We start from the raw sequence: 16,976 nt of genomic DNA on the forward strand, positions 1-16,976 counted from the left end.
CCTCGAAGTTTAAATCGTCATGGCTTGTCTTACCATCCACCACGTACTTGCTTCCGCATAGCTACAACTCAAGATCGTGCAGAATTACCATTCGAAGGAGTCTGTAAACATCACTCTGTGGATCCACACTCGATACTCAATTTTGACTAAAAAATGACTGTTGTAGTCAGAAGGCGGCAAGAGAAACGCCATGGAGTTCCTGAAAGCGAGCGGCGTTAATATTGATCACCTTAACGTTGAAAGAAAAACAAATCAGTGCGCTGAGCGAATTCGCCGAGGGAATAAACTAAGCGCGTAGTGTAAACATGAGCAGATATTTTGTTATCTCGAGGAACACGAGAGATGTACTCTTGTACGCAGATATATTTTTCTTTTTATTCCGGCCTTTTAGCGGGGGACGGCAGGAGACGTAAAGATTAACCCGAAACAATGTATGGTCTTCAATTAGGCTACCACGTAACTAGAGGGTTTACTACGCTCTGTCCGTCACGCGCGCTGCTCAGCGAATAGCGTACAGGTTAGAGAGGACGCTGACTTCGTAGACTAATGGCCTTTTTTTTTTTTCGCTGCTCGAGCATTTTCATATACTGTAAGTAAAGTCAAAGATCATGAACCCCGACAAAGCACAGCTATTTCTTTTCTTGCCGGCCAACTCTACCTTCTTCTTCTTCTTTTGAATGAATGAATGAATGAATGAATGAATGAATGAATGAATGAATGAATGAATGAATGAATGAACTTTATTTGAAGTCCAACAGTTTTCACCGGGCGAGGTGGGGGAAGAAGGGATTAACCCCTGTCCCTTCCCACTTTCCATCGATTATGATGGCGGTGCTTCGGGTGACCGCTCGAAGTCCTTGGACCAGGGCGGCATCTTAAGCTTGAGTAAAAAAAAATGCACTTTCTTACAGAGAGTCTCTGATGTCAAAATGCTTTTGATTGGTGAGACTACTACCAGCTTCACTCACGACTATTCATTAGTTTGCCCAAGGGGTTTCGGCTCAGCAGCGCACGTTTACCTGCCAGTGACAGCGGCTAGAATATGCGTAACCGAAAACACAAAGTACAAACGTAAACACACAAAACACTCGTGCAATTGTATGCATCTTGCCAGTACTTACCTACGGAGCAGAAACCTAGATGCTTACAAAGAGGGTTCAGCTTAAATTGAGGGCGACGCAGCAAGCGACGGAAAGGAATATGATAGGTGCAACCTTATGAGACAAGGAGAGAGCAGAGTTGGTCAGGGAACAAACCGCGATTGAGAATATCATAGTTCAAATCAAGAAGAAATGGACATGGGCCGGGTATGCTGCACGTAGGCAGGATAACCGCTGGTCATTAGGGATTTCCCAGAGAAGGCGAACGCACAAAGAGGAGACAAAGTTACGTGGGCCGATGAGATTAAAAAGTTCGCAGCTATAACGCGGCAGCAGAAAGCACAAGACCTAGTTGATTGGCGGATTGTGGGAGAGGCCTTAGCCCTGCAGGGGGCGTAGGCAGGCTGATGTTGATGTTGTTTGAATCGTATACAGATACATCATAGATGCTCATACACCCCCAAGCTTAGACACACGAACACAGTGACACGCATACGGCCACACTGAACGTGCACCAGGCACCTAAAAGGCACGTGCCCACATTCATACACTGATACACATCACACAAACATGACAAACTCGTACGTAGGCACATATACACACACGCCCATACTCTGACACGGAGACGTAGACACACACCCACACGCATACACACGCGTGCTGAAAACAGTAACGGTTCGGCAAAACAAGCTCTAGAAAGAGACGACGACCTGGGTCAGGGTGATTCTCTTTATTTTTGCTCCACAAAATACCCTGTCGGCCGCAGGTAGAAGGCTTGGAAGGCCATCCTGCTGTGTTCTTGGGGAGAAAAATGCTTGCTCACGATCACCCAACGTAGTGCTACGTCGCTGCATACGTCAGCGCGGGCACGTAGGCGACTGTGTATGGGCAAGAAAGGGTTGCATAGGTCATGCCTCAACACATCTCAACAGAGAGAGAGAGAGAGAGACAGCCACACCCACCCTGGGGGCCAAGCGAGTGAGTCAGGCCGGTTTTAGAGGCATCTGTTGCTGGCTTTGTTGCCCGCAGTGCATGTCCCGACGCGTCCCTGCCAAGCGGGTCTCACGCAAGGCATTGTTATCGGGCAGCAATGCAGCAGCAGCGGGACGACGCTTTCAAGTGGGCGACAGGTCTGCTACGAAATTAAGACTGACGCAGCGAAACTTGCGAGAGTTATACAAGTCAGACGTATACGTAAGTACGCTTGAGAGGACACCAAATAAAAGATAGAGTGTCGGCTGCACTGCAATGTTTACGTCACGTTTCGTGAACGCTATAGAAGAACGAAGGAATCGAATACGCGGTTTGCGACGGTGCCTTGAGGTTCCCACATCAGTAAGCCTTGAAGTCGTGTTCTATAAGCGCTGGCTCTACGCAGCAACCAATAACGCGATTAAATATGGATTGATGGAAACTGTACTTTACAGTCAGCGCACTTAGCATTATTAAAGGTCTAATGGCGCCGCAGTAGCAAAATGAAGAGAAGGTATGTCAAAACAGTGAACAGTGGAAGTAGTGTGTGTGTGTGTGTGTGTGTGTGTGTGTGTGTGTGTGTGTGTGTGTGTGTGTGTGTGTGTGTGTGTGTGTGTGTGTGTGTGTGTGTGTGTGTGTGTGTGTGTGTGTGTGTGTGTGTGTGTGTGTGTGTGTGTGTGTGTGTGTGTGTGTGTGTGTGTGTTTCATACTGCGCGTCACTTGGCGAGTTCTAGCTTATTGACATACCGGTGTCAATACATAGTGTCGCCATATCTATTATTGCGGCTGATAATTTCTTTTATTTGTCGGCTCCTTCTACTTCAGCCTCATACACTTCAGCACGATGACGTAAGCCGGAAAAAATGTGTAGGTTGCCAACGGGAAAATTGTCGGTATTATATTACAGGTCTACCTCGAGAAACGTCCCGCTCTGCCCTCATTAACAGCAGCAACATCTATAAAGTATTCCTTTTACTCTTTTTGCTGAGTTCCGCCTTGTCGCATATAAAGTTATAGCCACAGAGACCCCCCCATAACGCTTTTTTTCTTTATTATGGAAATAAAAATAATATAGAACCATCTTAGATACACGGGAAATCTACTTGGATATCAATAAACTTTTTTTCGTGGCAATGCGAAAATGTCCCGAAGCTAGGTGAATTCATGATTGTAAGAGATTCTTTACGATTTGACAAAATTATCAAAAATGACACAGACGTTTCGTCACTTATGCAAGATGCATCCTCCCTATACACTAGCAACAAATGAGCGGAAATTGGACACTTCATTAGTCGCACACCAACCTTTATAGAATTTTTTTCTAGAAACGTTGTTGTATACATTGTTCTAAAGAAAATCCGGTAGGGGTCTACGGTAGTTGTTGCAGGCCGACGCATCGGGACAAACGAGCCACGATTCGAGGTGTTTCTGTTTCTTTACTTTCAAATAAATAGTAACACGTACCTCAATACAGACGCGTGTGGCCAACGCCTCCTAGATTTCCCGTGCCTGCCGGATGAGCGCGAAACGCCGGTCATCTATGGTGGCGCTTCCTACGTAGGAGTAAGGGTATTTGTACTAGGCCTTCGAGATCGGCAATTTTGGCGTTTGCTACTATTTTCAGAGGATGCCTTGTATTAAATAAGTTGCTTGCTGAATGGCGGCGTCACTTACGTCACTTATGTAAAGAGACTTACGTCTTTTTAAAACTTTTTACGTTATTTTTGTTGCATATAAGCTCCAGAAACGTAGAAACCTACTTGAAGACACCCCCTACTTCAGTGGCGCCACCACCATAGTTCAGACAACCGCCGCTTCCCAAGTGACCGCCGATAATCCGGCAGGCACGGGAAATCTAGAGAGGCGTTGGTGTGGTCATTCAGCCCTCCCGAAAACGGTGAAAGGTACTTTTTTGTGTGTACATGTCATGAACATAGGACCATTTCATCGCTAATCTTCTTTTCTATATGTAAAATGTGCCCGGCATGTAAGGATATGCGGTGCAAAATTTATCAGTACTTCATCTCCATCTCTCTATTGGAGAACGCTGTCATATGACGCACTTTTGATAATATTGCACAAAACGAATCCGAACACGCTACAGCAGCTTCCTGATGCAATATGATCGCCCTGCATGACCGAGGTCATTCTCACTTTCGTTCGCCCCACTCCGACGTAACGCCATGTTGCCGGGGTGTTTCCACTGTAGAGCGATCTACGTGTCTCGGCTATTCACTGACAAGGGACGGTGCTCGATGCCTCGCTAACTCTATATTGTCCCATTATTTCCTCTGTCTCGCGGCGATACATGTTTCTCTTTTTTTTTTCTTTGGAAGAATGTTCATTCCCGACGCGCGGTCAGAAGTTCAGTTCCTTCGAAAACGCCATACGTCTCGCAGTGCGAGTGGCCTCAAAGGGCCAAGAACAATAAGGCCACGAGTAAGTGACGTCAAGCACGCCCCGAGTGCATCTGCCCCGAGCCACTGGAATGCCCTCGTGCAGTGTATTTGTCGCCTTAACATGTGTGCGTGGACTATAGCAAGTACGACCAGGTTTACGCAAGTTCAGCTGTACTTTATGCATTGGCGTAGCCACAGTAAAAAATTTACATGGTAGCGCCTGGGCACAGACTTTCCTAAAATTAACTAGAGGGGACTCTGGCGCTGCGATCGTTCAGCGACCATTGGAATGACGAGTAGTACACACATTTGCCAAGTCTTCGTACTTGCGGGCGGCGAATCGTACTTGCGGCTTCGTTTATTGCTGTGTTTCGGTTTTGTTTTGAAAGAAAGATTCAACCCTTTTGAACTCTGTGACCCGATTTGGAAAGGTAAGTCTAAAAGAATAAGATGGGGGAGCGCAACCACTGAACATTCGCTAATATTTGTTTCGTAAGAAAACGGCTCCAAGCCACACGAACACACACGGAGCCAAAAGCAGGCCAGAAGTACGAATATTAGACAAATGTGTGTACCAATCATTCCCATGCTCGCTGAAGCACCGTGCGTTGCAGCTCCCATAGACATTAGCGCCAAAGTTCCCTCTAGTGTATATTAGAAAACTCTATGCGCTTGGGTATCCAAGACTATAGATTATCCCCCGCACTCCCAGTCAAAAGAAAAAGCATGGTTGCACCACTGCCTATGTGTGACCTTTACACATTTTGTGCTCATGTATGATAGCGTATATAGATCAATCATTCAATTGATCGATCATGCATAAGCGTGGCATTTGCCATGGATTTCTCACCACAGGACGTTTCGTTAATATCGTCGCAGCGCGTGGACTAAACCGACCAACAAAAGGCCGTGTCGTTCAAAGTTTCGAATGCGTACGCCTTTGAATGTGCATGAAGGGGTGCCGTAATCACGGCGAAGCAGCGGTTATAAATGGCGTAAAACTCAATGCTATCAAGACAAAAGCTCTCTACATCTTTCGCAATATTCGAAGTTTGGAGTTATATGAGAATGAGCGACTGCCGGAGTCAACGCTTCGACAAGCTTGTTCTGACGAAGACAAAATGTCTCTAGTCAAAAGGTTGACTTCCACGACGTTCCATATTCAACTATTTATAATCGCACAATTAAAGATACGATTGTTCCCTGATAATGCGCATTCCCAGCCAACTCGCCCACTATAGTAAGTGGGCGACTTCATTCATATTTGGAGGTAAAACTGGTATGCGCAAATAAACACATGCGACAGGGACACGAAAACAATGAGCATGTTTATACATGTCCATCATCCTTGGACAAAGACATCAAGAGTCAGATCAAAGACAAACTTCAAATTCATCTCAGCAAGGAGGAAGGGGTTTGCGGGAAAACGCTGTTTTACTGCAGCTTGACTAAACTCAGCCGCCGGTGTTACATTTCGACAGCACTGACTAGTACATTGCATGGAAACCTAATTGAAATAGGAGAGAAAGTTAATACAACGAGCACAGACGTGAATGCAGTAAGTTGAGCCTTTTATTTCATTACAGTAACACAACGCAACGTCGCGGAATCAAGAAAGACGTACACACAATTAATTAAATATAATGCGTGGCAATGAACAATCGCAACCAAATAAGAGAAAGAAACGGAATGACCACCTCAAACTGAGCCTCTATGTAATCAGGTAATGAATGCATATGTAACGAAGCAAATCTTGCCGTATAGTAGCGTATCGAAGTCCATCTTAGCCCATCAAATGAAGGTGGTTACGGAAAAATTGCTGATAAACAATATGAAAACGTCGCTTCGTATAGCATCCCTTAAAGGGGTCGCGAAACGCTCGCTCTAAAACGACAGAGCGAAGCCACCGGCGTCCGCACGCACTAACTAGGTGACGTCATCATCAGTAATTCTAATAAGTAATAATAATAATAAGTAATAAGTGCTATAATTCAAGCATGAACAGAAGCTTGCCGCTGACGTGAGGTATAGAAGCTGCGGCCAACAACAGCGTCTACAGTCATACGTCCCGCCGCTCAGACAAGTGTGACTCTATCCGTACGACAGTTACAACTCTAATTACGATTAGAAATAGCAATCGTATTCAGTTACGAAAATCGTTTGGAACGTGCATTGGAAAACATATTTCTAAAAAAATTGCTATTCCTGCCCTAGAGATAGAATCACACCTTTGTCTAAACACTATATAACTTGCAGTGAACCCACTGCACTTGTATTGCGCGAAATAATAGCAGTGGGGATGGACGTTGTACCAGTACAGACGACACGTGTACCTCGATGTACCCCCCCCCCCCTCCACCCCACCCTAAATCGGCCCGATGGGAGCAACTGTTGCACTGCCTGCCGAAGTGCTATAGACCTGTTCTACGAACTGTGCTGCACACATGGAGGAAGGAATAAACTGGCTGCACAGCAGGCAGATGCTATCCGACGTGTAGGACGCCGTCGCATTGCAAAGCGCTGGTGGCGTGACGCGATGACGACCCCAAGCAAACGTGCAGTACATGTACTCGGCTGCAATGCTGTCACGGACGCCGCGTTCCGTGCGACATTTGCGACGCGTTGAGATGGCGGTGAGAGAGGTCTTCCAGGTAATTCCGCATGATGTTAGTCATCACAGTTAACTATATACCGTCAGCTTCATTCAGTAGAAACGGCCGGCTGTCCTGACAACGCAACAAAAACGAAAAATAAAAAGGGGCAGGTGGGAGAGACGGGCAAGCACAGGCTGTCTGCTGCAACGGTCTACAGCCCTATTAATGCTAATGACGAAGATACTCTACTTTCTAGGTTACTGAAGGCTCATAGTGCAGACACTTATTTCGTCGTGCGTATGAGCATGTACGATCCTCATCAAATTTAAAGGCATTGTTCGTCATTACGGCGCTCTTACGGGGACATAGTTCGGCTATAGAATGGAAGAAACAGCCTCTGACGTCAGCAGACTTAACAATCATAATTATAACAAAATGAAAAATAGAACAGTTCAAGAACCACCAGAAAGAAAGACTAGCAGAGTCATTTCTACGTTTTTTTTTTTCTTACAATCATGAACAATCAACTAGCCCAACTAACAGCCATTGTGAAACTCCATACGTTAAACATTGCAGTCATACTAAACTAAGAAAGGTAATTTAATATTAAGAACATGTTGCGTATATTCGCTATACATGGCGTTGTAATAGACTGCGCTTCCCGCGCAGCCCTGGTTGAATCTCGTTCGAACTTGCTGTTAGGTCAGTTGTTAACTATACCTGTTGCTGGGCTAGTTGGAAGTCTACATTACGGGAAAAAGAAATAAGGACCTTCGTGTTAGCGAGTTATCCGTGGTATTGCTTGAGAAGGAAATTTCTTAGTTAGGTTTTCTGTATTCTCGCAAAACTTGGTGAATCATTGCACATTCCCATCATTATTGACCATCGCTCTTGAGCATCGTACAGCAGTTATGCATGATGATCGGTCACGCACAATAAACAGATGGTAGCTATCGTTCTGTTTTTTTTGGATGCGTGTGTGAATGTGGACGTTTATTTTTTTTCTTTAAGGTGATTCCAAGTCGCGCAAAGTATACCTTCATTATGTGGCGGAATCTGGTCCGAGAAATCTCACATCAGCTATATACACATTTCCTCGTACGCCACAGGCCTATCTTGCGGTTCATACTCGCGGTGGCCTTAACATCAAAAGCACAAAGTAAACAACAACAATGGCGCCGACAACAACAACAACTATTATATACTACAGAATTTGCACAAGGGCACACGCAGGCGTACGGGTCGTCACGACTCGTACTCGTTTTAGCAGTAGCGGTTGAGCGTACGCTGTAAAACGTATTCGCTAGGTACTAAAGTGCCGTACCATCGTGATCGGCGCGAAGCTTTCGGAATTCAAATGTTTTTTATCGACCCAATTTACTCACTGCGTGGGTGACACGGTGAGACGATTAAATTAAAGCGGGTAATATGGAGGCCTTGAAGACTAAATAGCCAAGTGGTGACCAAGACGGTACGGTGTTTCCCTACTTGAACGGACACTGCTGAAAGACCATATTGATTCTGTAGCGGGCCCACGATTAAGAGACAGAAAGAGAAAAGCGACCACGCTGCTGCCGACTGCGCAGTTACGTACTCACAAGTATTGCAATAAAGGAACCACTCAGTCGATACCAGGGAGTTCTAGATTTCTGTGACCCACACTGGGGTATACTGTAAGCGCCGGGCATGCGAATGAATTGAAAGTCGCCTACAAAGAACTACAAGAGATATAATGGCTTCTTACTTAATGTAACGTCTAACTTGTTTAATATGACTATAATGGCTGTGTAGTTACGAAAGTCTTCAAGGTAACCAACTGACGCAATATTTAAATCTCGCGATTGATTGAGTGTTGCTGTTAATATGATATTTGTAGAAATTCAAATGAATATCGTGCAGTATTGTACTGTCGATGGCATGTCCCGGTATGAAGACTTATTGATGTCGCAGTGTGGCGTCTTAGTGTGTTTGTGCGTGTGTGTGTGTTTGTGCGTGCGTGTGTGTGTGCGTGTGTGTGTGTGTGTGTTTTTCACATTAGGCGATGGTTAACGACGCACACACTGTCACGGGAGTACTGAAATAAGGTTCAAATCAGGAAAAAATGAATAACATAAAAAGGATGGAGGTAAAAGAGAAGTAGAGAGGTCAAAAAAGAAAAAAAAAATCGAAGGAAACATGAAAAAAAAGATCGGAGCTTCGCCGTTGAACAATAGCTGTAATATGTGGCGACGCTCGTTTCTTCTCTTTTTTATTCGTTTTCTTTTTAATTGACGTAGCCGGAGTCTTGCCACGAGCGTGAAATCCAGAGGACCGACTCATCGCTCCAGCTGCGGCGTCGAGGGTTCATATACTCGCTGACATTTTAAAAGCGTGTTCCTTCGCAACCACTCCCTAAAGAGAAACAAAATTAAAATAACAAGAAAAACAAAGACGAAAGAAAACAGCACAGGCGAACAACGCAGGTAGACGACAGCCAGCAGCTTTCCTAAATGCCATTGAGAAATAAAGGCAGCCGAGACAGGCGCCGTGCAGGCTTAAAGCTCTGAATGGGAAAAAAAAAAGGAGACGGAGCGAAGAGGGAGAATACGAAAATTTCTGGAATATTCACGTGAAGTTAGTAGGAGAATCAACACCGCACAAATATACTCATCAATTGGACCAACCAGACCTCAGTAGCAAGTCATGTTGGCGACTCACAATACCGCATACAGTTAAACTTCGTCATATCGTATAAACGTCACACTCCTACCAGGAAAGACCAAATATGTATTGTGGAATATATATATATATATATATATATATATATATATATATATATATATATATATATATATATATATATATATATATATATATATATATATACAAACGTGCAGTTTCAGGAATGGACCTCCCGTCATTAAATTTTATAATTTTACGTAAACCACAATGAAGTGAAGTTATGAGATAAAGGGAAAATTACGTAGAGTGGACAACAAAACAACTCTCCGGCAGTGGGAACCGAACCCACGGCCTTGGAATTACGCAAGAGACGTGTCCCATCTGAATCGAGTGCAGAACAAACGCTCAGAGTGATGTAGGTCTTTTATAGATTGGTCTCGGATTGGATATACATGTTGAGTGGATTGGCGTCAGTGTGAGCCTTCGTAACACTGGAATCATGCAACGGTTTCTCAACAAGAAAAAAAAACGTCATTTTCTTTCACAGGTGTTCATGCAAAAAAGGCTACACGGCGATTCTCAGGAATGCACGGGTGTTCTCAAAAGAAGTTCGCGTTTTTTTTTTGTCTTCGTGTGTTTCTTTTTAATTTTTTACTGCGACAAAAATTTCGTATCAGAACAAACGGGCGTAAGATATGCCTTCTGGGCATACAGCGAACAAAACCTTCGGAAGTGAACTCTCTCTGTTTTTCTAAAATTTGTTTTTTTCAGCATTGTTTAAGAGTGATTTAGCGGTATATACGCAAATGTCTTTCTCTGTTATTGCGCTAGGGAACCTATCAGCTGCTGCCGTCATCTGTTTGCGCGTCCAAGCAAAACAATTTCCCAGAAAGAGTTTAAAAAACTACCCTAATCAATTTCGACTGCAACTACGTTGCGAGATTAACGCAGTACGAAATCTCGCTCGCAAAAAAAAAATTGTATAAGAATATAATAAAATAATATTATAAACAAACGATGGTATTCTGCACTGACAAAAAGCATACCTCAGGAACAATGCAATTTTCAGACACAGCTGACATTTTTTGTTAATTGTTAAAGCTTGTAAGCAGCGCCAGGAACTCTTATCACGAACAAGAGCTTATAAGCAAGATTTAGTATTGATCGAGAAACCTTTCCTGCAAGTTTTAAGAGGCTTAGGTGATGTCTTATGAAAACAGAAATTCAACTTCAAGATTTAAACAAAAAACAAAGTGCATTCGGAAAGAACAGTGAGGCGATCGATAAAGGATACGACTACAAGAATCACTACCTATGTGTTTCATCGTTACGATAAAATAAATACGGCGATACACAAACATTCAACCGCTTGCAGTCACACGAGCAAACAACAAATGAACGAAGAATTCAGGGGGAAAAATGATCGCAAACATCAGGTGAAACTGAAAACTTGTTCCCTAACAAGGCGGAATTATGTGCTGCCTTCCTGAGACACCAGAATTCTAAGTCACTTACAATTCGGTTTCTCGCGTAAACGACTTTCTCTTTAAATTAGGAGAGAAAAATACGACTGTTTTGTGGGATGCACTTTGAGTTCACGAAGCCGGAAAACAACAGCAGCGACGAGAGGTAACAAATGGCGGAGTGACGCCATCCTAACAAAGAACGCGAGCAGCGCCTCACGTACGCACAGCTGAGAGGTGCAGCTCGGTGCAACATCAAGGTCACAGGCAGCTTCTAAGTTGTAACTCCAAGTAAGGTTGTCGAGTCATTGCGGTCAGCTCGGTCCAAATCATCGGTCTGCGTGGCTATCGAATTCACGACGTGGGATGAACGCGAGTCGTCGGACGAGCCCATTCGACGATGTAAACAAAGGGACCGACGCCCAAGCCACAGCTCCCCCCCCCCCCCCCCCACCTTTTACCCTTAGGCCTAAATGGCCCATATTTCGTACTGAAACTACTTTCTCCGTTGATTGAACATACGGGGAATCATAAAAACGCTATATTCACGCAGTGTATCCGCGACGTAGCAGCGCTAATAAGTGCCGAATGCAAAACAGCTGGAGCACCAGATGGCCATCGCTGCCCTCGTCGAGCGTCCAATATGGCGGCTCTGCCTTGGCAACAACGGCCGATCAGAAATATTTCTGAGAGCGAGCAAATAGAGGATATTAAACCAAAACTACAGTGTTTCGCACCCCTTTAAAAGTACCTTCATTCGTTCTAAAACTACGCGAAAGAAAAGACAGGTTTTGCAATTCGAAAGAAAGCTGTAAACAAGCCTCGTCCACGTAGGCAGCTCGAAAACCGGCTCTACGTCCATCACGGCGTAAAAGAATGATAACGACAGTGACTCGGTTTAAGTATTTATTAAAGCATTTGTAAAGAATACGAGTTAGTGTGGATCCAGAGAAAATAACGTCGGTGCACGACCGGCTTACTTCTGAACTCCGGGCGAAAACAGCTTGGTAACATTCCGCATAGGGAGCGTCGGTGGCAGCGACGAAGCGAGCAGCGTCTGCTACGGAAGAGAGCAGACGACAAAGGCCTTTCTCTCCACGGGACGCGTTGCTCGCGTCACCCCACCGGCCCTGACGTCGACTTCCGGAGAGAGCAGCCAATCCCGTCGGCGGACCGGTTGTTTTTTTGCAAGCGCAAACCTCCTATTGGCCAGAGTGCGACGTCGTCGCTGACGTTATGAGTGAGGAGGGTTTAGCGATGCCGGCCGCATATATACGAGGAGCACGGCGAGCGGCTTTCAGTCGTACGCCTTGCAAAGGACACCAAAGGTGGCGGCTCTGCCGTCTTTTCGCGTTGTAACCCACCTGCCAAAAATAAGTGAAAAAATTATATATACCTTAGCCGTAAACCTCAGTCGGAACCGTCCAAGTGTGTCTGTGTGCACCTCCCGAGTCATCGTTGTGGCTGTTGTGTGATTGTTTGCGACTGGTGAGTCGTCGTCTCCCTGTGATCTCCGTAGTGAGCGTCGTCAGCTGGATCCCTGCGCCGCAGCCATCGCCATATTGGATTGTCAGCACTAGGCCTACCTGCGACAAGCCCAAGCAAGTCGTTTGCCCCGGGCCGTGGGTGGAATCAAAGTGGCTCGTGCTCGGTTACCGGTCAAAGTGTGCTCCCACCCTCGCTGTTGGCTTCGCCACTGCTGGACTCGAAGCTCATCATGAGACTGGAGATCCGAAGTGCGTCCGAATTCCTCATGAATATTCTTCGGCTCGGTCGGAACCTGGATTCCCGACTGCTCGACGTGTTCCGAGGAACCTTAGAGGACTTGTTGCGGCACCACTACCAGCACCACTGGTTTCCCGAGAAGCCGTCTAAGGGCTCCGGCTACCGCTGCATCCGAATCAACCACAAGATGGACCCGATCCTGGCCAAGGCGGGCCGCGCTTGCGGCCTCCAAGAAGCTAGTCTGCGCGAGCTGCTGCCCAACGAGCTGACGCTCTGGGTGGACCCGCTCGAGGTGTCGTACCGCATCGGCGAGAACGGATCCATTTGCGTGCTCTACGATGGAGGCCACCACCACCACGCATCGAGCAGCAGCAGCAGCAGCGTGAGCAGCCACGGTGGGAGCAACAACAACCACTACTCGTTGCTCGCCAACTCGCCGCAGGGCGCCCTCTCCTACCATCACCAGCACAACAATCACCTGAACAACAACCACCACCACCACCACCACCACTACTCGGGCTACGAGCGCATCGCGGCGCGGCCCGCGGGCTGCAAGGGTTCGTGGGACGCCGACCCGCGGAACATCAACTTCGAGCCGATGGCCACGTACGTGTCGAGCTAAAAGAGCGCCTATTATCTCTCTCCTAAGTGTGTGACAAGAGACAGACTGCCAAAATGTACGCGCTTCAGTGCGTTTGAGGGTTGGGGGCCGCGGTGGGCTGCGCTTGCAGCCGACGCCGCCACTCCGCGCATATCCGACGGTTGATGACGCCGCCTCCTTGTGTGATAGACCGGTCGGCTTTCCTCGGCTCCCGGTCACCTCCGCCGAGCCGGCAACCAGCAACGGACTCGTCGCGTTGAGTGCGCCAAGTCGTCCGAACGAGAAAGCCGCCGGCTGGCTCGATTTACCTCTGCAGCGTCGCTATCGCCGGGCAGCGACTGTGGGCGCTGTGGAGCGCACCGGTGCGGTCGCTACCTGGGTAGTGGTTTTTTTTTTTTGCTTAAAAAAAAAGAACGTACCGTGTTCGTTGTTCAGTGCGAGACCACCGGCGGCTTTCTCGTTTTCTTCGTCCGTCTTGCAACTGCTTCGCGCACGAATCCATGTGCAAAACCGTTGCCGGACCCGCTGTGGTGGCCGGGAGCCGAAGAAGCCCGGCTGTTTTGCGACGGCGATCGTCCTCGGGATCGGTACGAGTGCACACCCGTCTTCACCTACCGACAACGTCGACTCCCATCTTCACGGTGACGGGACGGGGGTGCATGGCGCAGTGGTGGTTCAGCCCGCCTCCCAACCTGGAAGCCTCCTTCGCTTGGCCACAAGGGCTGGGAGGTATGGTACAATGTGATCTCGTTAAAAAAAAGCAAACACAAACTTTTTTTTGTTCATTTAGAAGAAGGCCCCTCTCCGACTTTTTTTTTTTTTTTGAGACTTGTACACCGCAATTAGAAACTTCGTCGTCGTAGTTGATGCGTGCTTCACCGGAGTGTAAGAAAAAAAAATAGACTTTACTGATGAATGAGGCACCAACTACAGCGACGAAAGTTGTTTTTTTTTTTTTCAAACTTCGGTTATGTCAACGTCTCCACCACGTAGTGCGTGCGTGTGTTTTTTTGTTTATTTAAGTGAACGCGTGATAAAAAAGAAGTGCTCTTCCTCTCCTTCTCACCCCCGGTTTTTTTTATATATGTATAATTATGTATATGTGTGTATAATAGTAAAAATGCCAGCCACTACTACACGAGTGAAGGTCAAAAAACAAAACTTGCGTAGCGGCGAGAGATGTTTTAAAAAGGAAAAAAAACACAAAGTCGTGTAGGCAATTGTACAAAAGATACAAAGTGAAATGCCAACAAAAACACACCCCCATACAAAGAGTTTTTTCAGGAGAGTCAGGGGCAAAAGTGATGTGTTTGAAAGGCAACAGACTGATGCTGTTTGGAATGTGTATACCACCACGTCTCTCTCTCTCTCAAAGTCAGAGCAATCACGTTTTTTGTGTGTTTGTGTGTACACAACCTGAAAGTACAAGTTTTTTCAGGGACCATTGCCGCCCCCGAAAATGCCCATCTTTTTTTTTTCTTCGGAGAAGAAAAAACATGCATCAATGAAGAGAGTGCGCGAAAGGAAGAAAACACAGAACATTTATTAAACTAGTGTACATCTTAGCGACGCATCGGCAGAAGCAGCTTTGGCAAACGTAAACACTACAGGGAATTGAAAGTAGCGTCGATTAACAATGTAGAATACACTGCTCAGGGCAAGGTGTTTTGAAAAACCAAGTTGAAATTTTTAATTAAATATACACAAGCCTAGCCGGTCAGTCAAGCTCTTTCGAATGTCCCTTTTGAACTGACTTAATTTATGCGGCCGCTGCCAGAATTGAGGAGAAACTCCAACGGATGTTTCAGAAAAAAGAACTATAACACTGCGGTGAATTGGAAGGTCTTTAATTATTTTAAAGCTGATTAAGAAAAATTAGACTCATCGTTGTGCTGCTAATTTTGTCATAAATTAGGGTGGGCGAGGTAATTTCCTGCATTTGTCACTGTATCAACATTTTTTTCTTTGTTTATTATTTTAATGGCCTCAATTATTTCCCCCTTTCGTCGATTGTCTCCCCCGCCCCCACGAGTAACTATTCGCCGACACCACTGCTAGTTACTCTTACCAACCACTGTGATCGCTGCCGCTACAGCCGTCATTATTACGTCGTCTTTGGTCGTCTCACCGCTTTTAATGAAAGCAAAACGACACATTTAAACCAACTGCATTATGTTTAGTTGACACCCCACGCTAAAATGGAGTTTCAGAACTCTGTTTTGTAGACTGGTCACCGAAATTTTTTTTTTCGCTTTCTCTCCAATGTTTTTTTGCTGTCGCAACGGCGTGTTCATCAACACGTCAAAGTATTACTGCCCTGCCTAACTATTACTTATGTATAGTTTTGCTCTACTGTTACTATTTTCACTGTGCCTGCCCGTGCTAATCCACGATTAGTTATTCACCGGTGACTATGTAAAATTCAGTGTGTTATTCTTTGCAGTTGGGTTCAGTCGTTGCAGTTCTGCGCCAAGCGTTTCAATTGGAAGGGGCCATAGAGAATTGCTAGATGCGTCAGCAGATACTCTGGATTGGGCAATCTGCTGTTACATTTTCGAAATTGTTTGTGGACCCTAACACTTGCATGCTCGATGAGAAGGCAGTGACGGTACCCAACTTAGTTAAAACAGAGATGTACTGAAATCATGCTTTTATTCTACATATTGCCTTGTAAAGAAACCATCTGTTGTATTTTCTTTCTCTGGATCCCTGCGCCTTATGTTGTCATTCTGAATCCTGAAACGGTCTTCTTGCCATCCCTGTCTCCAGTGATCCAGCCTACTCTCGCATGATGACCAGCCTAAGCAAAAAAAAAAAGGCCGTCTTGCTTGACCCGTCTCACCTTGCCTTGTGAATCTTCTGTACAATTCTCTCATTTTCTTTTTCTTTCCAGAGAAAACAAACGTTTTAACAATTGTGTAAATGAGCGAAAGTGATAAGAATATGTCGTCTTCAAAATGAAACGTGATTCATGAGAGAGTTCTCGAAACACATTATTGTTTTTATTTTTAAAATCGTGCATTATTTACATGCTCATCAACCACAAACACATCGTGCGTCGTCGTCGTCAACCCTCGTATGACTGAAACTGCATTTTGCCAGTTTGTCTTGTAAAGATTCATTTTTTTTTTCTCTCTATGTCTTGTAAAAAGGAAAGCTGTATAAAGGCATTATGTAAATGTACAGTCGTACAACTATAGGAGATTTTTTTGTACAGTAAATAAATCTCGTGGATGCATTGAAAACGTGGGACTGTTCTCTCTTCAATGGGTTTCGCTGGCCACATGGACAAAAATTCCCTGGAAATTTTGCAGACTGGCTCAGAACTCAACACCCCTCACCCTGTACCAAGTTATTTCATCCCTTGCCATTTATTTTGACGTCCAAAGTGGTGAAAACTCAGTGTTGGCTTCAACGCGTTCCCGTCACACAACTGTGGATATATGATGAAGACATCTCGA

General features: G+C 45.5%; 1 protein-coding gene and 1 long non-coding RNA gene across 2 annotated transcripts; one reads left to right on the forward strand and one right to left on the reverse strand.

Annotated features, from left to right (window-relative positions):
* Window positions 1-9,304: 9,304 nt before the first annotated feature.
* Window positions 9,305-12,298, reverse strand: LOC119174911 (uncharacterized). The gene is made up of 2 exons (XR_005110228.2): window positions 12,170-12,298; window positions 9,305-9,456 (listed from the first exon to the last, which is right to left on the reverse strand). It is a non-coding gene; the product is annotated as an uncharacterized LOC119174911 (long non-coding RNA).
* A 179-nt stretch (window positions 12,299-12,477) lies between these two features.
* On the forward strand, window positions 12,478-16,760 carry LOC119174910 (protein BTG2). The gene has a single exon (XM_037426039.2). The coding sequence runs from the start codon at window positions 12,907-12,909 to the stop codon at window positions 13,534-13,536; it is 630 nt and encodes a 209-aa protein (XP_037281936.2). The 5' UTR covers window positions 12,478-12,906; the 3' UTR covers window positions 13,537-16,760.
* Window positions 16,761-16,976: the final 216 nt, after the last annotated feature.

The sequence above is a fragment of the Rhipicephalus microplus genome, chromosome 5, assembly GCF_043290135.1.
Source record: "Rhipicephalus microplus isolate Deutch F79 chromosome 5, USDA_Rmic, whole genome shotgun sequence".
NCBI lineage: Eukaryota > Metazoa > Arthropoda > Arachnida > Ixodida > Ixodidae > Rhipicephalus > Rhipicephalus microplus.